The 25543-nt window shown below is 40.3% G+C and overlaps 1 protein-coding gene and 1 long non-coding RNA gene across 2 annotated transcripts; one reads left to right on the top strand and one right to left on the bottom strand.

The window, feature by feature from the left end:
- Positions 1–512: 512 nt before the first annotated feature.
- On the bottom strand, positions 513–13058 carry e2f7 (E2F transcription factor 7). Its single transcript, XM_044186966.1, has 13 exons — positions 12687–13058; positions 12007–12111; positions 11124–11432; positions 10286–10445; positions 9679–9909; positions 8085–8240; positions 7846–7989; positions 7452–7631; positions 7276–7360; positions 5532–5874; positions 4654–4825; positions 3035–3420; positions 513–2342 (listed from the first exon to the last, which is right to left on the bottom strand). The coding sequence occupies exons 2-13, from the start codon at positions 12100–12102 to the stop codon at positions 2187–2189; spliced, it is 2418 nt and encodes an 805-aa protein (XP_044042901.1). The 5' UTR covers positions 12103–12111; positions 12687–13058; the 3' UTR covers positions 513–2186.
- On the top strand, positions 3325–25043 carry LOC122871621. Its single transcript, XR_006376911.1, has 4 exons — positions 3325–3454; positions 3742–3794; positions 5627–5723; positions 24433–25043. It is a non-coding gene; the product is annotated as an uncharacterized LOC122871621 (long non-coding RNA).
- The last annotated feature ends 500 nt before the right edge of the window (positions 25044–25543 follow it).

The following is a 25543-nucleotide window of genomic DNA, read 5'->3' as shown; positions in this document are numbered from 1 at the left end:
TACTGCTTGTGTAATTTGAGTTTTTAATCACCTTTCTGCTTTTCCACTCTGATATCTGAGAAATGAATCTTTTTTTTTGTAATAACGCACATTATAATGCTGTGGCTTCACCCAGCTCATCAGTTCCATCTTGTGTTTGAGTGTTTAATGTGTACAACAGCGCAGTTTGCAGCAACAGGAATTGTGTTACAGATGAAGTGTGTCATCTCACGACATTAGCGTGGCTTGCTTCCATCTGCTTGGACATTCTGAATTGGACTCGCTAAACTGAAGCCATTCGTAAATCTGTCAACAGATGGATAACCATCTTAGTGGATTTTTTCCCATTTGTAGAGCATAACTAAATAGCAAAATTGCTATTGAAATAAAACTTTTTTTTTCTTCATTTCTGCTCAAGATAAAATGGGGAGGCCATTTTAAAAAAACGGGATTATATTAGTTCACTTTTGGTGAAAAAATATCTGCAAAGTCACAAATTCCATCAAAGTAAAACACACACATGACAAAGCTGGTCAGCGTCATATGTTTTTAATTAAAAGTTTGTGAAAGTCATACAGAAGAAAACCAGTTTGGCCCGTAACTACAGAGAGCAGAGCACCAGTGAAGGAACAGCTCAGAGTTTTGTAAAAGTAAGATCAGCAGACACAACTACTAAAACTAGCAGTGCAATACTCATTATTTTAGAAACAGTAAATCAGCATTTAACATTCTGCATGTGAAAGTATAAATGACACTATGAAAACAATGTACAAAAATAATTGCTGACATAAAACTGCACATTGATGACTACACATCCACTGGTCAGAGTGGATTATCTGTGCACCCTTTGGTGTGACATAGCTAAGCTCTCCTGAATGCTTCCCACAAAGTACCAATATTTTGGCTGAGTTGTCTGGAGGCAAGTTAGTGGGCTCGTGACTAGAGGGCTGTTGATACTAATTCCTGGGCAACCTGAGAAAATCTGTACTGAGGCAACAACTCTCTTCTTAGCAAGGTGCCTTTAAGTAAGGCACTTAACCCCCAACTGCACCAGCCAACAAGAGTGCGGTCTTACTGGGAGTCTCCCAAATGTGTCGGACCGTATGAATGTGGAACAGTGCTGCTAAAAAAAAAGACAGCATATAAACTCAGTCTACTTTCCCTGGATAAATTAAGGATAAAAAATTCTTTACAGTACTCTGATATCTCTCCAAAATCCACCTTTAGTAAAGTCACAAGTATTCAAGTACCTGAGCGCATCGTCACATTGTTCTTTAGTTTAGAGCTCAAGGGTTTGGTGTTTAACCATTAAGCACTATGGTTTCAGATACTCAGTGAAAACATACACAGCACCAGTAACATTTGTCTTCCTGATGAGTACATGAAGTCTAAGAACTGTTCCTTGAGATACCTGGCTGGCTGTAAACATTTAAGGCTTTAGTGATTTTCTCCTCACAGTAACTCTGAAATGAGCAGAGAGAGGATTGTCTGCTACTGCCGATGTCAATCGGTGATCAGCAGCTAATAGATTTCCTATTATACCTTCATAATGTAACAAAACCTGAAGGGGCCAACTAAAGACAATCACTTCAATATACATACAATCGTCAAATACTTAGTGCTAAAAAAAGTTCATGTTCAATTACAGTCCCTGTAATCAACATATATTAGCTAAAATATAAATAGAAATTGGGCTATAATACACAAGTGACGGGGAATTAGGTAGCTTGATCATGTGTGGGAGGGAAAATTAAGGCTGAAATACAAAATACAGCAGTGGCCGACTCCCACCACAGGAGGGCACTGTTACATTGGCAATACTGCTTCACTCATTCACTCTATCTAGTGTCCCATAATTGAACCATGAGGCACATTTGAACTATTAACGGAACGACCAATAACGGAGGAGTTTCATTTAAAAATGAGATTCCCACCGTTTGGTAAAAATTGACAATCATTAGCAAAATGTGAGTTATCTTAAGGTCTCTGCTTTCCAACCCCCATATTTTAGGAAAGAGTTCATTTTACATCTCAGCAAACAGTCTTTTGCTAAAGTTTATATTCTTGTGTTTTGGAAGGAAACCCTTGATTTTTTTATTAATACACTAACAAAGCACCAGTGGTTTGAAACCATATTTTTCACTTTTAGGACCAACACCTGAATGTTAAAACAGCATGTTAGCCACCCATTCCATCTCCTCAGATGTCTAACTGGTCGGAGGGTGGCCGACGTCCAGTCTCCTCTGTGCCGTGCCTCTTTTTCGGGCAGCTGGCACAGCACTGACTACACTTCCCAGTGTGCCTGGGGTCTGGAAGAAAGCCTTAGAAGCAGACGATGTGGTTTCCTTTGGAGTATGTGGAGTCTGTGAAGGTAGAGAGTGATGTAAGATGGGAGAACATTTACACTGCGTCCTGCTCTGGTTAGTTACATTATTGCCATGTCAACTGTCACTGCTAAAAAAGCTCTTTATAGAGGACTGAAATCAGCCACCATGGATGACATGAAGAAGGATGTGAATTGGGTTTCTTTTGTTGTTCGAAAGGTTGCTGTTCAACATCTGACTACAAAATCTCAAAACTCCAGAATGCTCCAAATGGACAAATTTGGTCCCTGCTCGCTTAATAAAGTGGATGGGAAAGAGAGGACACCCCTGGTTTATGCCTCATTACAACACGGTCATTGACTTGTCACATTGTTTCTAATGCTCTATTAATTTGCCATCCAGCGTTTCAGCAGGTTGCCTAAAAACGACTCTGTTTGAGAAGAGCAAGGCCGGCAGACTGTGTTGGGTTTTGCAGACAAGAACATTAATCCCTGTTTAACAACCTAGAGATTAATCAACTTGAACCGCTGTTACACACAAAAAGTGTCTAAATGAGGGGAAACCTTCCACAAAACAGATGCCGCACTCGCTTTCATGTCAAGCTGTGCTGTGGCAGATGCCAGAAAGGTCATGTATCATTATGAAGGCAAATTATGTTGAAGTTAATAAGCTATTAGAGCAGAGATCTGCGAATGTGTGGGGAGGGCTACATTAGAGCAGAAAATTCCTACCAGGGGTTCTGGTGTGTTGATGCTGACAGTCTGACGTGGTCCTGAGGGAGAACGCGGAGTGCCCTCCGCTGACAGCCTGCTCTGTTCTGGCGTGGACGGCGATGGAACCGGTGACCCGCTGATCTCTGATGCTGCTGCCAGGCCATACGGCGCCGCCCCCATCATAAAGTGGGTAGGTGACATCACAGCAGGCAGGCTGAAGCTCAGTTTGTTGTGGGCATTAGAGCCTTGCTGTTGCAGACTGCTGGCCACCAGGGGGTAGTGGGGGAGGGCTGCAGAGGGCACCAGGACATAGGGCAGCGCCAGGGTGGGAACACTGCTGGGAGGAAGTGCTAGACCGGCTGGTGGCTGGCCGGCAGAGAGGAGGAAGTTTAGGCCATTCAGACCTGGAGAAGACAGATCAGGAGAAAACGGTAAGAGGTGTGTTTAAAAAAAATAAAAATAAAAAATATGGACTACACTTACAGTGATTAAAAACTTGTTAGGAAGTAAAAGTCACCTGACCTGTACTGAGGCAGGGCGACAGGTGTGGTAATTAACTGTCTGATCACTCTTTGTTTGACTCCCTTGAGGTGATTACATTTAAGTGACTATATACTTTAATCCATATTTCATCTTTACCTATGTAGTAACACCGTGCTATTGTTGACAAATTACTTGACAACTTTATTGTGATAGTTGATTAGTGTGATGTCATGTCTTTGTAGATTGCCAAACATGTTAAACACCTGGGAACAAATCCCAGCTGAACCAACATTTGGTGAGTCTTCATGAAGCTGTACATTTGATTGCTTTTGTCATCAACATGCAGATTTTTGCAGACAGGATTTGTACATATACTGTCTTCTATTAGTCAACTCTAAAACCAGTTCATATTTTTACAGCACATTCTGCTGTTACTTTTTAGATGTGCTTTGACTAAGACTAAGATAATTGGTTTGACTGTGGTAGAGCAAAGAATGGCACGTTCTTTCAAAAGCAACACACACTTCTTTAGTTTTAAAGGTTTAATACTTAAAACATCAAAAACAGAGCAGTATTTTACCCTTCTTAAATATAATCGATCAGATTTTGTTATACGTTCAGCCAGTGTTTTGTATTACCTGGAAATCAATGTAAACTGCTTTCTTGTAAAATTATCAGTTTCATCAGTATCAGTATCATTATCTGTATTGTTTAAAACTTCCAAATGAACTCCAGTCTTTATGGGATTTTCATGTCTGTAGGAACCCACAGACAGTCTCTTGTAACATTGTGATTTCTGCTAAAAAAATAAAAACTGTACTTTTCCTAATGTAATAAAGAAGAAATGTTTAATGGAGCAGATAAATATTATGAGTCTTTTAGAAGATAGACTATACATATTCTATGTATTGTGGAAAATATAAATGCTCTGAGAACTTCTCATTTTGCCTTCGGCCGCAATTCAACAAAGCATCAGTCCCCATCAGAGGCTTTCATTTGACAAACCCAGAAACATACACTGTACATATAGCATATGGTACAGTTAACACTGTGTACTGCTAAATGAGGTTGCACAAAAACATACTTCTCGAGTCCAGCTAACAGTTCCAACAGATCCTTGTGTGTAGTGGGTTTTCAAACAGTTGTGTATATACCTGCATTGTTGGGTACATAAAGGTAGTGTGATGGCTGGGCCGGCTCACTGCTGCTGTTGCCACTCTCATGGAACGCCTGCTCTCTGGAGAGGCCTGCTGGGCGATTGGGGGAAGTCCTGGTGTTACCCCTTTGTGAACACTCTGCTGCTTCCCTGTGAGGTTCATCTCTCATCTGGAAGAAAGAACGAACACTGGGAATAAATTAACTTGGACCTGATGATGGACATTTAAAATAGAGGAACCACCATGTATTGCTGCTGTATTCATGTGAACAAGATGCATGCAGCTATTCCTCAAACAAGTTAAAGTTTACAATCCATCTTGAATGAACATTTTATATCATAATGTGTAACAATTTATGGCTCAGCAACTAAAATCACTGCACTGATTTACACTCTCCCATTCTAAAAATATTGGCGTTAAAAAAAAGGGGAGGAATTTTCCTGATGTAAAAGTACAGTGCTTATAGTCTACTCTCTTAATCTACCTTTCTAAAAGAGCATCTAATGGTGAAAAATGGGACATTTCCAATTACTAGGAATGTGTGGCCTGATTAATTGCTAGGGTTTTCCAATTATCAAATATCCTATACATCACTAATATGATAAGTCTTTAATTACACCAGGAGTTATCCTCATCAGCAAGCGTGTAGTATTTCATATTTTCAATTTAATGCTCTGCTATCCAGAATTACTAAGAGGATCTTGTGATTGTGGATGCAAAACTGCACAGAAAAAAGATGTAATGTAATCATATTACTGAACTGAACCAAAATAATTATGCTGTTCTCGGTCAATCTTAATATGAATATGAATTATATTAATCATGTTTATTTTTCTCTGTAAAAATTTCAGCATACTAAAACACCACCAACTCACCATGTCACATTCCTCTAACCCAGACGCTCCCTTCTTTTTCACCACCGTCCCCTCTTCTTCCCTTTCTTCCCTCCTTCTCTTCCTCCCCTCCTCAGACTCCAGCCTGGGCGATCTCTGACCTTCAGGCATCTGGTTAGGCTTGTCTGGCGCCCTGTACAGCATGACCACCGAGGGCTGGGACAGGCTGGGCAGGTAGGCCAAGCAGTGGGGAGAGGGGGAAGATGTGAAGAGATGCTCTGGGTGGAGGGAAGGTGCCAGCAGGGTGGGATGGGCAGAGGACAGAGGCAGCGGGCTGCTGCTGCTGCTGCGGGTGGGGGCCTGCAGTGCGGCGCCTGGACGCTTACTGCAGGGAAAGTAGCAAGAAATGGGTAGTCATTAGAATTAAAGCTTGAAATAGATAGCTTAAAAATAGATGAGCTCCATTAAAAATGAAAATGAAAAATGGGAACCCTGACAGGTTCCACATATGCTCTTTATGTTTTACTGTGGTGCAACTATGATGTTTGTACGGATGTGATATTTTGATTCAAAGGAGGCAAACTGAGGTGGAAATGGAGACTAGCAACTCTAGAATGTCTCTTTCCAAAGTAGAAACAAACAAATGAAGTCTTGTTCGGCTTGTTTTCACTTTCGCTGTTCTCTCATCGCCTCTCTCTTGCTCACTCGTTAGCTCCCTCTCTCTTGTTCGCTTGTGCTAATTACAACACATTACAAGAAATGGCCGGCTCTTGTTCTAGTAGTGATACCAGTGGCACCCGGTGCTTCCTTATTGTGTGAATGAAGCTGTACACAAAACGTAGCAGCCGCGAGTTTTGTGAATGACCAATCAGCAACATTCAGCCAGGAACTATGGGAGAGGAACTAATTCCTGGCCCACCGGTCTAAACGCAGTAAGGTTCCTGAACCCTTGGAAAAGTTTCTGTGGTAGAAAAGGGGCTAAATGTCCCTCTGATCCCTCTCACTGGTGTGCAGACTTCTAACTGGCCACCTCCCAGCTATGAACCTCCAACTCTTATCCTGTGGGATACCACTGCCTCGGGTGCATTTTTATCCCACTTCATGTCTAAAATATTCCTTTTCAACACACACTTGTGTGTCCTATTATCGGTCTTCCTCCAAAAACACTTTACAGCCACAGCCTTGAGGCAGCTGTGGTTTGGCCAGCAAGCAGGCCAACCATAGAAATAATATGAACTACTGTGTACTGTATCTATGGAGCCAACGCATACATTCATAGGAGACAAAAACTATTCATATCCACAGCAGTTAGCTCATGTTACATGTAGCCTAAAGCTAAACACACCAGCCAATGCAAACACAGGCAGTGAGTGAAATATTGTGTATGAGAGTCTGAGATTAAAAACCCCTTCAGAGAGTGGGGAGCCATGGCATCTTATAACTAAGACATTGTCAATAGCTTTTAATATGTCAAAATGAAAACAGAGTTTATCCATTTGGATGTAATTGTGTAGCTTCAGTCTGAAAGTGGAGTTCATTTTGAGATGAACAGTTTCTCTACTGGACTCTTCACCCTTGTTACAGGCAGATGTGGATTCTCTGCAATAATACTGACAGACTGTCCTGGCAAAGGTTAGCAAAAGGAGCTACTGCAGTAAATTGTACTGCACACAGTAGTACAATTTACTGTAATCTGCGGTGGATGACTGCAGATAAATCTAAACCAAGAGAATGCAAGGGTGATTACAAACATGTTGAGTATCTGTGTGTGTGAGTTTTAACTCACTCAGTGCTGTTTCCAAACTGCAGCTGACACACTGCATTGTTGTTTGAAGTCTTTTTGGAATAATCCACAGGCTGGTTTGGCAGACCTGCAGTGTGAGGAAAGAAAACTATTTATCAGACAATAATATAAAGATACTCGACTGTAATAAACAAAACAGTATATTGCCAAATTCTTACCAATAGGTTCTTGTCGTGGGCTGCTGGGTGCAGAAGAGCTGACCTGCCGCTGGATAGCCACAGAAGTTGGGGTGATGTTGAAAGAGGCGTGGCGTGCCAACTTGGCTTTTCTGAGGTCCTGGCCTGCCATTGGCTGCGTGGCCTCAGGCAGAGTGACAGCCGCCAAGTTCACAGTATTTCCTACAGATGATGAAAGTGAGATGGATAAGGACCTTTTAGCATGACAGCAATAATGACAAATGCAGTTATCGGCAATAAATCTGCCATTTGTAGACTCTTTTATTCAGAACACCTTACAGATGACAGCGATCACTGGCACCAGAGGTCTCTGAAGGGGTTCAGGAGTGTTAGAACTACTTTAGCATAGTTAACAAAGCTTGTCTTTAATTATTACCAGCATTTCCAGAATGTTTGAATTCAACAGGGCCAAGCCACTTGAAGGCTGGTTTCCTGCCTCTCTCCTCACGGACATGGACCTTCTTTATGAGGCCCAGGCTGGTCAGCACATTTGCAATGTCGTACAGTCGCCGCACCTTAGCTGAAAATACAGGGATGATGTTTAGTTTTGATAAAACAGAAGAAACAGGATTTGTATTCCAGGATATATTCGTTTGCACTTCCTTTCTTTCTTACTTTTGTACTTGCTGTGACTTGACGAGTCCTGGCTCTCCTCGATGAGAATCTTTGCTGCTGCGTCCAGAGTAACAGTCTGAGTTTTGGACACCAGGAACAGCATGACAAACTTCTGGCTCATGATACGCAGAGATTTATCTTTTCTGTTGCCACCAGCTACAAAAAACAGAGAAACATGCAAGTACGTCAGACTACTGCAGTCACAGGACTCTACATTATGATGACCTTTATTAATCACCAGTGAAAATTGGGTCATTGCAGGAGCAAGGAATAATAATTAATTTGTACAACAGATTTGTAAATTACAGACACATCTCCCCAATTATGTAAATACCTACAATAATTCAAACCCGCCCTTCAAAACCTGTTGATTGTGTTTTTGTTGAATTTCATTTAAAACATTTTAAAGCAGTGAAATGAAACCATAAACATGAAAATGTGTACATTAAATCAGGGGGCAGCCTTTGTGCTTGGTCAGAAATTAGCATTTGCATGCTTGTGATTCACTTAACACACTGTTAGGTGTTAAATGCACCCCAGGTTTTATTTAACAAGAGTCTTGATTTTTCCTGTTTCACAGGAAAACCAACACAAAGCAGAGACAAACACCATGAATACAAATGCAAAGCACCACTATCTGACTGTTCAAAGCTTACTATAATCTTAAATTAGGAACCTGATCATTTTGTAGATTTAGAAAGACTTTATGTTTTGCAGAATGGTACCATGGTTCACCACACTGCCTCTTCTAATGGCTGTGGTATGGTATGTTAGATATGGTGTCATTAAGCGTCAAAATGATGGAGGTTCAGGCCCAACCACTACTACAGAGAAAAACAAAACCCTTAAATTCAGAAAATAAACATCACATCCTCTAAAACCATGTTTGCAGTATCAGTATCAACCTTCCAACAGCCATAGGAGTCGCACCCACGAGATTATTAACGCTTAAATGTTCGGCTGCTGCCTTAATAACACCATTTCAGCTGTAGTTTGTTGTATTGCAGCACAGCCGTGATGACAGCTATTATGTATAATTATATCGCCTGAGGTCATCACATTCAAGCAGCCACACTACCAGCAGACATTAACCACTTAATGGACATCAAAGCTTGTCACCGGGCTTTACCTTTGTAAGCTACCACTTTGTCACGAGTGCTATTGTTATTCAGCCACACTGACAAGTCAACACACACACCCCCTCTTAATGAAAAGCTGTGTGCATGTATGAGCAGGTAGGAGCACTATGGAAACCAGGCTTGTATTCACTCCTGTGGGTTTGAGGGTGAAAGGACTGATTGTTTAGCTGTAGTGTTAATTTGGTGGCAGCTGCTCCTGAGATGAAACCTACACTTAAATGTTTTACACGTGCTGCACTAAACTGATGGTCTTATTCTACAAGGGCAACAATAAACGTCAGCTCCTCATCAATGCAGCAAATGGTAAAGACACGCAAAGGTGCTAGTAGAAGAAAATGAGGGAATACAAACTAGCAGAAAAGGTAGAAGATGTTTTCTGTACTTTGAATACTTTGTCTAAAGGTTGGAGAAACTTAAATTCTTAAGATGCTTTCATTTATCTCTCAGTTCATTACCGTTGCCAGCGTCCCCATCCGCTCCATCGTCCTCGCGCCCTGGTCCGGCCTCTCTGGCCAGCTCCATCTGGAGGTGGTAGCCCTGCTGCCGACCCCTCCGCTGCAGCTCCTCTAGCGTGGCCTCCAGCCGCTGTCGGCCGTACCAGGTGTAGCTGTTCTTGGCTATCCGACCCACAATCATGAGAGACTCCAGCACGTTGACGATGTCGTAGATACGCCGTCGCTCCACTCCTGACAATTTGAGCACGAGAGAAGTGAAATTACCTGCCAGCTCTTGGCAAATATATGCTCACGTTTGAATAAAAACTCACCAAATGGCCAGTGTGTGTAAGTGTAAAATGAATGAACATTATAAAATTAAAGAGCATTGCTCCAAATTGCAGCTCAGCACCCTTCCATTAAATACGGAGTGATATACTGTTTGTATGAAAAAGAAGTCTCCATAGCAACTGGCCCTAAATCCAATAACATAAAAACTTTACAATGCTCATGAAACGGACATTTGCTGCTTCCATTATCGTCTCCCTCCCGTGAGGTGTTTACAATAACAGCACAGGCAGTGGCTGGGACAAGTCCAATCTCTTCCCCCCCCGTTACTGGCTCTTACCAAGACTGGTCGCCACCTCATCCAGTGAGATCCAGATGGGGATGTGTGGTGGTGGGTAATCTGGGTAGAGGGCCAGGAACTTCTGGCACAGCAGACCCAGACTCTTCTGCTTCCTGCTCGGCTTTTTATCGGCATCGTCCTCCTCCTCCGCGGCTTCAAACTGGACAGACACATTAACACGTAAATAGATAAAACATTTCTCCTGTGTTTTACCACTAATTTTAAGAATTTTACACAGGCGAGGGGGACTTTGGTGCTGCCTTCTGCACCACCACCATCCAGGTTTACAGTGAAAGTGGGATCTCACATCTCAGTGCCTCAAACAGCTTTTCTGTAACATGTATTCAAGGCCATATATTTTAGAAAATAATTCAATCCTTAAAATGACGTTACCCGATAAGGCTGGAAAAACCTCCACACGACGGAATTTAACAAATAATCGTATCACAAAAGCACAGGGTGATTTAGACTCCAGCTGCCATTTTCTATACAATATGACTTCATTTACTAGGCACGACTGAGTGATTTGTATTTGTGCTTTTGAAAACTCACTATCTTGAGAGTTCAGCTGCTAATGTGAGGAGGGAAAGTGTTTACTCCCTGGACTTTTAAGATTGTGGAAATTCTTGGTTCCTCTGAGAGCATTTCCAAAATCAAATTAATAAGCAATAACTGCAACCTAACTGATTTCTCCCCAGTGGACAACATACAAAATAAAAAATTTTTACACTTCAAGAACTAAACTGAGACCTTATTAAATGCCCTATTGATTATTTTAGAGACCTTTTGAAACCATGTGTTATTCGATGATATAGTTTAGCTCTAAAATTTCACATACCTGACAAGAGTCTTCCACCTCTGTATCCTCCACCACGGCATCTGGACTTGCTGGCTTGTCCTTCTCATTCTCTATGGGTCTGAACAGCACCTTTTTCAGCTCTCTGTCCCGGATGTCTGGGCTCGCCGCGCTGATCAGCATCTTCAGATTGGCTGTGGGCGTCCAGGGCTCAGCCAGGGCCGTGTGTTTGATGGGGGTGATGTGAGCCAGGTCGGCGGTGGCACCTTTTCTGTTTATCAGCAAAGCAGGGATGGTGGACTCAGCAGATTTCAGCGGCGTAGATCTTCTCCTCTCTGTGCAGAGGTTTTCCTGTGATGGAGACAATGGTGTTGTTTTTATATTGGTGGACGTTTGCCTGCAGTGTTACAAATGTTTAGTTAAGGTTTCAAACATTTGCTTAAACTGGGTGAATTTCAAGGACTCAAAACGGACACTTTTGGAGCAAGACGTGACACTGTGAAACACCATTACAACATGTAACCCTGCTGAAATCTTTTAATTCTAAACCTGCTGCTGTCTAAACCCAAATCTCCATCACAGGGTTTTATTTAGGAAGTCAAATGTTCGCACTAGGAGAGCGAGACCTGAGACATGCTGATTAATTTGGGTGCAGTATTTAAATGAGAAATCTCAAGCAAATCCACTGATTTGTCAACACTTCAAGGCCTTGTTTGACCTTCTAAATCAACAAGCTACTTTCCCCACTTTCTCTCATGGAAACATTGCTGTTTAAAGCCAAAAACCGCCCTAGCCTAGCCCATAGCTTCTAATCTTATCTCCCTCTTAAGATGCCACCACATTACTCTGAACATCTCTTTCTAATTAGGCTAATTCTGCCACATTCCTTAGTCCACACCTAAGATCAAGCAGTAGGCCACCTTACCTTTTGTTCACTTTGGCCCCCATCCTCCTCCGGCTCCACCGTGAAACTTTTCCTTGGACTTGTGAGGTCTTTCAGTGCTAGACATTCAACTTCCATTTGGGAAAACTGCAGCCCAAAACGGAAAGATGTAAATATATAAAATATCAGAAATAGATTACCTGACTAATATCTTAGCGGGGTGAATGGTAACGTTAAGGGAACTTCAGCCAGTACAGAAAACTCAGACGAGTGGTCAGCTGAATTTGGCGCAAAGCACATCAGCTAATTAGCGCTTAGCAAGCTAATGGCTTAACCATCCATTTCCCTAACGTTACTTAACACTTTGGTTTATTGCTAACATAACGTACTGAAATGCAGCTGATATAGCAAGATGAGAGCAGAAAGTATTATTAAGTGACGTTCATAAATTGCGTTAATTCTAAGTTGTAACGTAACGTAAGATATTACGTTAGCGTTATTAACTTAGTAAAGGGCCAATTCACTCATAAGTCCATACATTTCGGTGTGGCAGAGCCCGTGAAAGGGAATGGCTATATTACTATGACTTAGTTATAATCTTAAAGGCTAATTTAATTAGCTACTTAGCTAACATTACTAGCTCAGCTGACCAGCATACCATTACTTAGTGTTACAGCAAGTAACAGTTAGGAAACCACTAGAGGGAAAACACCATTCCTTACCTTGTTCTGCTCTGCTGTTGAATGAATGAAATATTCCAATATGGCTCTATGTCCGCTTTTACAGACTTGTCAGCGCGTAGTTTCTTCAGACTAACATAGCAGCTAATTTCCCTCTTCAAAATAAGCGGGCAGTGCTCCTCAGCCTGTACCTCCAGTCCTCTGAGAGCCCTGTCCGATTAGCGGAAACTCTACACTGTCCCGGGGAGACTTCAGCATCACCCGCTCAAGCTTGTTTTCTGGCGCTCTCCGACATCTGGCTCACTCCAGCCAATCAGCGTCCAGGTGATTGGGTGCGTCATTCCGCTCCAGCCAGTCAGCGTTATTGTGCTCGGGTACGCGCCTCAGCTTCTACCAACGGGCGTGGAAGGCGGCCACGCCTCCACAGTTGTGTTGGCGGGGCAACCGGCGCGCTCTGAGGGGAGTTGATAAACAAAATTGAGGTCTCACTCTGTAACTATTTCCGGGTACAGCACCAGCAACGGCGGCAGGGAAACCTGTGTCATATGGTCAGCAGTTTTAGGTAGTAGGTTATATTTGGAACAACTGACGCAAAAACAACGTGCACTGATACAAACCGAAGTCAAAATTTTCGTGAGAAAGAACAATTTACAATACTGTAAGCACTGCAGAAGGCTATATCGGGCAGAAATGGAAATTGATACATTTGTTTTATTAAAAAACAAAACCTTCCCAATACAGTGTGAAAATTAATCTGTAGTGCTTTTGCTTTCAGGAGTGATTAACAATAAAGATAGACACGCAAGGCGCCAAAGACAATTACGAAAAAACGTAACAGTTTAACATTACTTCAGTTATTTTAATTACAACTTTTATTAATGACTGCTTTCGAGTGAAAAACAATGTATTACAAATACCTTGAAAAACAAAGAGAACGGTAATGGCGTCTGAGGGTTTTTTTTTTCTTTGTACACCGATGTTTTTAAACGAGTAACTCATCGTTACTATAGATGATCTTTGACTTTCAGCTGCGATGTTTGGCTTCTCCCCTGCTTCTTCTCCCAGTGACACCAGCGTCATGGGCTAAAACCCCACACCGAAACCCGCTGTTAATACCTTTAACCCAGTCACTCAGGCTTTGTCTCTGCGGCTGGCTGTAATTAGCTGTGCGGCTGAAACAGACAGATGGGAGGCCGGGGAGGGAGGTGGGGGACAACACGAGTTGTGGCGCTAATATTACCTGGGCGACAGCGCGAAAAGTAGTGGGGGCAGAGAGAGCTCACTTTTTAGCAGACAGGGTCCCGCCCTGCATGCCAACAGGCTGTCTGAGGACTGGCCCCAAGAGGTTGCATAATAGCTCTCAAAACACAAAATCTGCCGCCAAACGCTATTCAAATCTGGGCCAGTGAAGGGGAAGGGGGGGAACTTTTGAAGTACAGTAAATCTATGATATATATAAGTCTAAAAATTATTAAAGTGGATCACTTTTTCACTGCAAGTTAAGTTTCTAAAAATTCCTACATATTACTTTATAACAGTGGTTTTCAATCTGGGGGGCCGGGATCCATGAAGGGGTCCCAAGAAAACTCTGAGGGGTCACAAAATGATTACAGGGATAAGCAAAAATCTGTAATTTTCACTTTTTTCTTGTGTAATACTATACTTCCACCACTTCACGCTTCTGAAAAAGTCCTTCAAATGAAACAAGCTGGAAAGAAAAAAAATCACTGACAAGTCAAAAAGGTTGGAAACTACTACTTTATGATATACAAGCAAGCCTATGAAACATGAAACTGTTTCCATATGGTAATTGCTTCTTAGTTAGTGATTAGTTAACAGAGTTGTTACGTCTCAGTTTGATGGTGTCTGCTTGGAAATGGCCGGCCTCAGTTTTTAGCAGATGGATTGTTTTCCTTCCTGTGTGCTGCTCTAGCCACTAGTGAGTAAGCTACAGCCAGCTGGAGTCGCATTAAACACCACTAACTTTAACCTGGTTACAAAAAAAGCACATAGGCTACTGTATGTAAAAGTATTGGATCTCCAAACCTTTTAATGGGCACCTTTACACAACCTTGGCCTAAGCTCCACCCCTGCCAAATGTGACTCATTTACAGTATTTTTCAATTGCTTTGGTTTCGTTTTCGAGTTCTAATGTGCACAGTTCTTAATGCAAAGAGCCAAAATGACTTGCCAAGTTGCAACTTTTAAACACAAAACGTTAAATCCCACAATGAGTGCTCGGAATACAGACACCTCGTATTAGTACAACTTTTTGATATTTATTACAACGCATACAGATCACTGAATCAACGCAACGTGTGCCTGCAAACATTTCTCCATCGTTACTTTGGCGAGCAGCATTGCAACATGATTACAAATTATTGCCTCTACTACTAAACAATTCAAATATAGCGGAGTAGAGTGCTAGTGTAATGTGGTTTACCTGTCTTGTTATATGCTTTACAGCAATGCATTATAACTGTAGCTTACTGTTTTTTCGATGAACTGCCAAGTGATGTAAATATCTAAGTTTGATGTCTTGAATAGAAACAAACTTTGTGGTAGACGCAGAACAGAAAAAGTAAACTGATGCAGTACAGTCACAATCACCTTGTATAAATGCCATCCACACTTAATGCCTCTGTTTCGCTGCTCGGTATTGCATACTGACCTTTTCTTAAACTGCTCCCCTGGAAAATTGTTACGATTCACAGGGTACAGACATTTTACTCAGTGCAGACATTTTACAACATCTGAAATGTCTTTCATCTGACACTGGCATTTAGCAAAGGCTTCAGACACAGTCGTAAGTTAGTTTCCCACACGAGGCCCGCCCTCCAGCACAGTGCATCGCCGCACTTTCCTGTCAGATATTCTTGTTGAAATGACTCATTTCACTGAATTTTCTGCTTCATCTGATCTTTCAAAAGTCACATGACTACATAACTACTCTCAGGTTAGGCTGACTCTGACTTTTACACTGTGTGCATCAGTTGGTAAATGTTGCTATGAGACAATTTGGACGTTTTTAAATGTCTGCAGTCGGTTCCAGAGAAGGGAGGTCTGCAAAAAGTACAACACTGATCACATCAAAACTAAAAAGCAAAAAAATTCAAATTAATGAATGAGGGGTGGGGGCGGTTTCCCTTTGACACCAGTAAAGCAAATGAGTTTGAGATCCCCTCCATTATCATTAACTTATTGTGCTCTTCTGTGTTTATCACCATCCGGATGGTGTCAGAACTTTTATTAGGGGCTTCGTAAAAGTAGAACCAGTGTCTGCATGTCTTAAAAATGAACTTAAAGCTGCTCTATAGAAATTTGTATGATGGTGCCTTGTAATGTATTATTAAGGTTTTCAAAGGTTTACTCTCTCAGGAGTAAAAGAGAAATGTTATTTTAAATGTGACGGGTGGAAAAACATCCCAAAGCTCAGTTTTCCCACCAATTCTTTAAAACATACTGAACATTTATGTGAATATATCAGAAATTTAGATTTTAATTTGACCAGCTTGATGCAGAAAAACATCCTAAACATGTCGTTTTTTTCGTCAATAATCTCAAATCAAACCTTTTATTTGAGCAATGTAGCAGCAGAGGACTGTGTAGAACTGACCCATCGAATGTGAACTCATGTCGGCCATATTGGCTAAAAGCCCAGCAAAGAAATAAATCAATTCTAATTGAAAGGGAACATGCATTAGTGCAACGCTAAATGTTCCTTTCTGCATTTTAGGTATTTGCCTAATGTTCTTATCCAGACCCACTTTAGTGAGTAGAGAGGTAAAACACACTTCTGTAGATCAGACACATGACAAGTCAAGAAGAAGAGAAAGGAGGTAAATTAGCTTTTACTGTGAGGAAAAGAAACAGGAAATAAAACTGACAAAATAGACTACGGAGTTTTGTTTTGTTTTATTCCAGAAGCTGCAATCAAGCATAACAGTCTTATGAAATGACATGAACATGCTGATGTATAATATTTATACCATGTTCCCCATCTTAGTTTAGCATGTTAGCATGCTAACATTCGCTGTACTAATTAGCACTAAACACAGTGCAGCTGAGACCGACAGGAATGTCGTTAGTTTGCAGGTATTTGGTCATAAAACAAAGTACTGGACAAACTGAAACCTTGACCCGATGATGACAATAGATGAAAAGTCAGGGGCTCACCAAACTTATTACAGTTCTTCCTGAGGGGAAGAACATGTGGAATGTAGCAATATGTAGTGGAACAGTACAGCACTTTCTTTTTCAGGAGATCTTAGTGAAGTGGCGTTTTCGACCGACTTTGCTTTACTTTATTTGACCTGTGCGGGATAGCAAAAGCACGTGTAGCCCAAACTTGGTTGAGGAAAAAGAAACATGTACTTAAGGAGTGGGATAAGAACCCATAAGACGTTATTTAATAATAAATACCATCAATGGTCAGAATCTCTGTTTTAGATGTGAAAGTCTGAATGTATGTAGACTCAGAGCATACTTTTACTACAAATGTAGTAAAGTATAACTATTTGTACACTGTGTAAGTCATACATACATACTCAGTATGTAATGTATGTAGTGCTGCAGCAGTTGGCTGGCAAACATGGCCCTGTGGAAATACTACTGATCATGTGTTGGCTGGTTTGCTTACTGACTTATTAAAAGTAATTTTGACTACCAGTTTATTTGAATTGAACTGGTAAAAGGAAAATTCTAAAACCATCTCGCTCCAAAAGGAAAAATCAGACAAGCTATCATGAAAACTTGTCAAGCAGCAAGTGCCAGCCTGCATTAGCAAAGTCAAACAACATGTCTAGTAATAAATAATAAACCCAATATGTGTTAATTAAAATATAACATGCACTAACACATATTCCAGCACTCCCAAAGTCACCACAGCATCATTTCTTTAAACATGTTGTAATTTTACTAGGAAGAGTGGAGATAAATGGGGGAAAGGAAGTCAAGTGATAAGTGATAACAAATGGAAATATAAAACCTACATCATAACGACACATACTAACACACTCAAGCTCAGTCTGTTGAGCTTATTATTCAGTTTTTAAACCTCATTAGCACTTAATTATCACTTCTTTTATTTGACTCTTGATTTGAAAATACTTTGTGTTGAATATGATCTATAAATACCCGTGTGTTTTTCTGGAGGGTACTTTATTTTTCCTGCAACCACGTCAGCCTTGAGACAAACAGCGACACAGAGTGAGGGGAGGGAGCTGAGGTGGTTCCAGTAGCTGGAGGGAGAGAGTGTGTGTGTGTGTGTGTGTGTGTTGGGGGCATGTGGGACAACAGAGTTTGTGTATTTTTAAGTGTATGAGAGTATACTGGAATGAATATGTTATTAATTATTGTTATTATTATTATGTTAGTAATATGTGTGTAGATGTGTGTGTGTGTGTGTATATATATATATATATATATATATATATATGCCTTATTTTAATTTGTGATTCATTTGCAGATTGTTTTCTCGATAAACAGTGAAAAATGCCCATCGCAATTTCCCTGAACCCAATGGTCCAAAACCCAAAGCTTTTCAATTTGCTATCATAGAAACCTAAAACCCAGCAAATATTCACATGTGAAAAGCTGGAACCAATGAATTTTTGCCACTTTTGCTTAAAAAAACATTAGGCGTTTAATTGATGATATGATTGAAGTTGATCAAAATTGTTGCCAGTTATTATGTCACAGTACAGCTTTGTTCAATACTCAGCTCGGCCAGCGAAGGCTTTGTGAGTCCTTAGATCTATCAAGGGGTCTCGTCCATTTTGTTGATTTATAGCTAAATCAGTAGTGACTACTGCTGCTTAGTTTAGCGCAGTACAACACTCAACCTAAATGTGGACAGAAATATTCATGTCATGTCATGTTTTGATGAGAAAATGTCCTCTCTGTGTGTCCAGTACAGAGGTAGTTCCATGCCCTGCTCAGCTTAGCTTAGCACAAAGACTGGAAGTAATCTTTTCCTTGATCAACAGAAAATTATTCGCTAACAATTTTGATAATTGATTAATCATTTAAGTAATGTTCTTTTAAAAAGAAAAAAATGCCAAAATTTCACTAGTTCCAGCTTCTTTAATGTACATTTTTGCTGGTTTACTTCATCTTCAGTGACAGTAAACTGAATATCTTTAGGTTTTAGTGTTGGTCGGACAAAACTAGCAATTCAGTTATGTCAACTTGATCAATGGGATGGGCCTTTCTTACTATTTTTACTATAACTTTTTTATAGATCAAACAATTTAGCAATTAATTGAGAAAACAATCTGCAGCGTAATCAATAATGAAAATAATTGTTAGTTGCGGTCCTACAGTAAGTCAAAGCACAAAAGCTTAAATCGCAGTTTAGAGAATGAACAGCAATCACACAGCAATGGGTTTGGGCCACATTTTTATGTTGCTGTGCTTGCAGCTCAGCAACAGTGTAACCATGGATGCTAAACATATTTTTGACAAGAGCTCGTGAAATGGAAATATATTTGAGACCTTTGTTTATTTACTTTTAATGTGGGATTTTCCCAGAAAGTGTGGTATGGTGTCGATATTTAACGATTTGAGCACCAGTTCCACCGCTGTAAAACGCTCCTTGTATATTCATCCCTTGCTTACATTTGACCATGGCACCGTACTATGAGTGCAACAAGAAGCTTAATTTCTCAGAAACTTTATAAACAAATTGTGTTTTGAGGTGATGGGTCATAGTTGACTTTATTATCCCTAACAGGGCAACATGGCATCAACATTATAACAAAAAACACAGAGGTCAGGTATAGTGCTGCACCCTGAGAGATGCTAAGGATTCAGTGTCTTGCTCAAGAACACTTCAGGAAGTTGGATGCCTGCTATTAAAGGAGACTAAATCTGGGAGACATGACATAATTCTGCACTAGCTTTCCAAGCTTGTTCAGTTATCTAACCCTTCATGCTTATTTTCTTTTCCTCACGATACATTTCCTCTGAAAACTGTTTGTTTTATTCAAATAGAAATTGTGTTCATCCAAGTATACAACAGGGGGTTAGGGAAGTGAGTCAATCTGTTGAAAGCTGATATTCCACTGAAGTGAATCTTTGATTACCCCCCTCCCAAGTCTCTGCTTGATTAATAGCACACTTAACAGCACAACTCTCCTGCCCCCTCCACCCCTTCGCTGTTTCTTCCTCTCCAAAGCATTTTCTCATAAAGCAGACAGAAGATCAATAGCACTTACAAAGTCTGATGGTGTTTTGATGTCTTCTTATTTCATATACATGAAGATGGACATTTGGTGAATATCACCTTGAAATGTTGAAGGAGAATGAGGAGAGCAGCTCTCTTCTGCCCCTCCCTTCCCTTCTTCTGTCTTGGTAAAACTCATTTAGTCAGCAGGTCTCTGCAGTACTGATCAATGGGACGTTGAGCCGCAATGTATGAATCCAACACAGCATCTGCAGAAACATATATATATATATATATATATATATATATATATATATATATATTATATACAGTGTCATTTTTGTACTAACAGTGTACCAGTACAGTACGTACGATACATACATGTAGCTACAAGTGAACAAGATGTGAAGTTAGGAAATAAGGGGGTAACAATGTGGGAACTTAAAAATAATTTATAGTGTAGGTATTTTTAAACTAATGGGTACCTATTCTATTCTAAAATCCTATAATAAATTCCAAACTGTAAATAATCATGGATTATAGGCTATCTTCATATAACATATTTCTCTTTACTGTGGTTCTGCTTTCTGTTATGATGAATGACATAGTAAAGGTGTGAGGGTATAGTGAAAATGTCACACTCTGGACAGATAATCTTTAATCACTAATAACTATACAGATGAATGTGTATTCTGCTTCTCTACAATGACATATCATTTCTGCTGGCTCTTACTTGTTGTTCTCTGCATTTGGCCAAACACACCTTTAAGAGAAATGGTGCACACCAAAACGTTTTGATAATTTTGATCTTCTTTTCTTTCTTTTTTTTAACAATAAATCTCACAAAGGAATAATGTAATATAACATATTTCTAGGATGAGAAAAAGTTAAAAGACCCTGCCGTGCTCTCCTCAAATTTTACTACCTACCCTCCCTTCAGAAAGTAAAACAAAACAAAACAAAAACACAACACAACACACAAAAAATGACTCTCCCCTTAAATTACCACCTTAATCATTTTCATGCAGTCCCTTACATCACCTGAAAACCCTCTAATGACAACTGAAAAATGAAAATTGACTGGAAATTGACAACCTGACCCCAAATGTAAATCTGTCGATTAGTCCCGTTGACAGGATTGGTAAACATCCAACCTTCATACAAACATGGAGATTAGTATTGATTCAAGGGTGGTGAAATGATTAGCCCTGCAGTGTCAATACACTATAGTGTCTCTTTACAGGAGAATAAAATGGGAAAAGATACTGTCGATGTGGAGGTGGTTTGAGGGAAAACAACCACCACCTCCATCCTCTGTGGCCATGAGTGATGATAAAACCGAGATGTCATTTTCAGAGCCAAACCAGGGTAATTTCATCTATTTTCAGTCAATGTTTCAACCATGAACAAGGGACTTCCACACAGTTCCAACAGTGGATCATTTCATCAGAAAGACACTGTAGGGATTTCACTGCTGATGCTGTGTACATAAGGTGTACCCAGCAAACAATTACCCAAGTAAATAATTTACTGGCTGCATTAGAATAGATCATTGTGAATTCATTAAAAGTGATTGAGATTATTTGTCTGCCATGAAAATCATTCATTGGACTTATGTTGTAATATAAATGTTATAAAGCCATTACTTCCACCTACTCTGCGACCGTAGAAAAGTCAAGCTTACATTTACCAAATAACCTCGCCTATTTATTTAGAGATGTATGTGACTGTCCATTCTAATTTATTTTGGCACAGTCTTAGTTCATAGCCTGTGGATGCATACAAATCTTGTTAGCATTCATATTCAGGGGTCTGTTGCATCCCAAACTCTTGGAAATTTACATAAACATACGCATAATACAAAATAGTAGAGGCCAAAAATGTTACGGTTATTACCACCATGGCACTAGATGCATTTTCAAATCCATTTTTCTTTGGAGGCCAGAGGCTGGATTACTAAAAGATGATACATTACACACTATGAATCATCATAGATAAATAGTATGGATGGAAAATAAACCTGTTTATATTTGAGAGGTGTTCTCTATCAAATGCCTCAGTTCGGATGGGAATGGTACTGCTTCACATTCTGCTCCGCAACGTGATGTGATTTGATTTCACCTGGCAAGCAGGACGCAAACAATATCAGAAGAAAACAATTTGGTGCAATTTGGCGTAGAGTCGGCCAGCCAGCTGCTTGTTAGGGTTCACGTGTGTGATGTATGGAGAGAGATGGAAGCCTGCAGGAGACTGAGCTCAGTGAATTCAGCCTAATGCTGCAGTGAAATGGATCATCAGCCCGGGGTCCCATTTCTCAACACATTTACTCAACAGGGTCTCCACACTGAATCCCAAATACCAGCAGCTGCTGCAATGTGGTCTTGCTTTGCATGGGTGGTTTTATATTATATATGTTGTGTTTTGTCAAACCTAAAGTTCTGGGTGCTTGTGTTTTTGGGGTGAATAAATCTTTGACTGTCAAGGGGATTTTGCACAAAGTCACAAAGTGCTGTTTTTTAAACTTCCTGGCTCAAATCCACTCAGGTGAATGTGCTGTACTTGCTTCTTACAAGCTCTGTTTCTCTCACTCCAAGAGTAGTTTAGCTGTTTGGAATGTATGAAATGTACAGCTATATCCATTCATTTATACCTGTGTGATCAAAGTTAATGGCCCAATACACCTATGGTTCACCCCCACTGTGTCACGGATATGCCAGGCTCCACAACCCACTAATCATCCACACCTGCTCCCAGTCACACTCCTGCTCCCCATTAGCTCCCAATCACAACCTGCATAAAAGCCCTGCACTCACCTCAGTCTGTGTCCTAGTCGTTTGTGACTAGGACTCTCAATGCTACTCGGCATTATGCCTATTCTCCCTTCTCCCGGAGAAAAATTGCTCAAAGAATCCCTGAGCGGGTGATCCACATCTAAAAAGGCAGGATTGGGGGTGATATCAGATCTTATTAACTCCAACTAAAGAAACTTTTCACAATCAGCATCAAAATCAGCAGGAGCACAAGAAGAGGCAGGGTTAACTAACTAATCCACAGTCTTAAATAGGAATCTGGGGTTGTGCTGATGGGCAGAAATAAGTGCAGAGAGATGACATGTTCTTGCATCCTTCACCATCCTATTATAAATGAGTAATAACTCTTTCATGTCCACAAAGTGGACCTGGAGACCATATTTCTTCCATCTGCGTTCTGCTCTTCTGCATTTCCTTTTACAGCTTTGAATACTGTTATTTAACCATGGCTGTTTTCTAGTCTTTGGGTTTGGTCTATTTTTCAGTGGAGCTATGGGATCTAAGGTTGAAGAACACTGGTAGTTAAAATAATCAACCAAATCATTGGTGTTGGAGGAATCGGGAAACACATTGCCAGGAGAATTGAACAGTGTACAGAATTTTGAGGCACTATGCTCATTAAGGACGCATTTGTACTTAGAGCGGGAAAAGACAGTACTAGCAGCCTCTAATTCACAGTTAAAAACAATGCATAGGTGATCAGATACAAACATGTGCCTGATTTCCACAGATGGCATTTTCAGGCCCAGACTAAAGACTAGGTCTAAGGTGTGGCCACAGGAATGAATTTGGCCAGACACATGTTGTTGTAAGGTAAAAGAGTTAGTGATCAGCATCAAGGGCATTAGAGGAGTCATCAACATGAATATTGAAATCAGCACAAAGAACAATTCGATCATAATTTAATACAAGATGATAAAAATTCAGGGAGTTCCAACAAGAGGAAATCTCTCCATGATGGAACTCATACACATCTGAACTGTGACAAGGGGCCCCAATCGGAAACTGTCTGAAATGAGTTGGGAACCACTGGTTTAATCTTTGACAGTGTATTATATCTTATAAATTATCATGTGTTTTTTTTTTATGTAAATCTGAACAGTAACTAGTAATGTAGTATAGTAACTAAAGCTGTCAGATAAATGTAGTGGAGTAAAAAGTACAATATTTCCCTCTGAAATGCAGTGAAGTAGGCGTATAAAGTAGCATAAAATGGAAGTACTCAAGTAAAAATACCTAAAAATTGTACTTAATTACAGTACTTGAGCAAAGTATTTACTTTCCACCAGTGGTTTTCAGTCTATTCATTAATTAGTAATATATATCTTAAGTGTGGGTGCAAATTGGGCAACCTCTTCAAGCCAAGACCGCAGAATGAAAATGCTTCTGATGTTTACCTATCAAAGAATCAACAGAAAATATAGCAGCCTTGAATAATAAGTTACTATGGTTTCACTCACCCTATTTCTTGTGATACTGTATAAGATTTATATTCTGATCATGTTGGTGGAGAAGGAAGCTAGTAGTTTTTCAAGTTGTCTTTGGGTATTTCTCCAGTGTAGTTTCGCTGTGAGAGGATTTCTTAAACAGCCTCTGAAGCCCAATGCGTCCTTCCTTCCTCCTCACCTTCAGTTTTCTCACTGTGACTTACAGCCAGGCACTCCACAGCTAATGGCTGAACAGACCAGAGTGCCGAATCACACTGTAAAATCACCTTCATCATCTTCTTTTCCCTGAACTAAAGACATGTATCTGTATCTGTAACATGTATTTTATCTCTCTTCTTAACTACCTTTCTTATCCCTTCCCCCAGCACTGTGTCGACTATCAATCTGGACTCACAGAAGTCACTTGCTGGAGCTCTTGCCAGGCCACCATGACCCTTGACCTCTTTTCAAACTGAAAATGTAAATGTTAAATATTTTTTATCAAGGAATTGAAGCTTATTCTGCTGTTGCCCTCCATGGAAGCTGCTCTGAAAATGGCATTGGCTAAATGCCTAGAATGTATAAATGAGATGTAGTCTTTCACTTTTTCTGCAGTCTCTGCTCAAGGCTCAAAGTTGATGTGGTACAAAAAAGTGAGATATTTTATGTGCACGACAGAGCAGAAATATTCATAAAGGAGCCGGCACCTCTGGCAATAAATGTTAATGCTTTCATCTCATGTTGTTGCTATAGCAGAATGTATGTATATGAGCACTGCCGCTACAATACAATATATTCTGCAGAGGTTAACTGAAAAATCCTAGAATGACTTTTGATGTTGAGAATTGAAAATAGTTGTTAATAATAAATCTGGTTGAGTGGCTCTCTCTTTAATGTGGCGTGGCTCTACCTGTGGCAGTCACCAGGCTGACTCTGTGCTGACTCCACATCGGTTGTGCGGGTATCATACATAAGACCTGAGGCAAATTTCATTAAACATGGCTTAACTTTAATCCTAGTTCCTGTGTGCTATTGATGTAAATTGAAGCAGACATTTAACCACAGCTGGTGCTGGAGCAGCTGCAGACGGAACTTCTCACCAAATCATCAAAAGACTCTCTGGTTGATTAAACAGATTAGAAGCTACTCCCTTAGCATTTAGAGGTCTGATTTAAATGAAACACTATAAATAAAATTAGCTTTCAATATTTATTGGAGGTTTAGTCACATGCGGCTTCTAACATACTGTCTGCTGTGCAGCAGAGACAGCAGCGTCAGCAGGCTGTGAAGTGCAAAAGATGATCCTTTCATATCAGCTCTAATAAGATTCGTCAAAAGTGCACATCAACAGCACACTCAAAAATGTTTTGTATACATACTGCCTTTTTTGAGTACAAAATTTTGTCACTTATCAAGTGTGAACTACATACTCAAAATCTGGAGCCAAGGCACCACTAGAGGGCTCTCTTACCCTCACTTTCAGTTCAGAATCAGAAT

The sequence above is a fragment of the Siniperca chuatsi genome, linkage group LG23 (genome assembly GCF_020085105.1).
Source record: "Siniperca chuatsi isolate FFG_IHB_CAS linkage group LG23, ASM2008510v1, whole genome shotgun sequence".
NCBI lineage: Eukaryota > Metazoa > Chordata > Actinopteri > Centrarchiformes > Sinipercidae > Siniperca > Siniperca chuatsi.
Note: the sequence above shows the minus strand (reverse complement) of the source record. Positions and strands in the feature narration are given on the sequence as shown.

Excerpts from the sequence above, each read along its gene's own strand:
- e2f7 (XM_044186966.1), bottom strand. The coding sequence starts at position 12,102 with ATGGAAGTTGAATGTCTAGCACTGAAAGACCTCACAAGTCCAAGGAAA. Across the intron at positions 9,910-10,285 it reads TGAGGTGGCGACCAGTCTTG|GAGTGGAGCGACGGCGTATC; the intron begins GTAAGAGCCAGT and ends TCAAATTGTCAG. Across the intron at positions 5,875-7,275 it reads CAGTTTGGAAACAGCACTGA|TAAGCGTCCAGGCGCCGCAC; the intron begins GTGAGTTAAAAC and ends CTTTCCCTGCAG.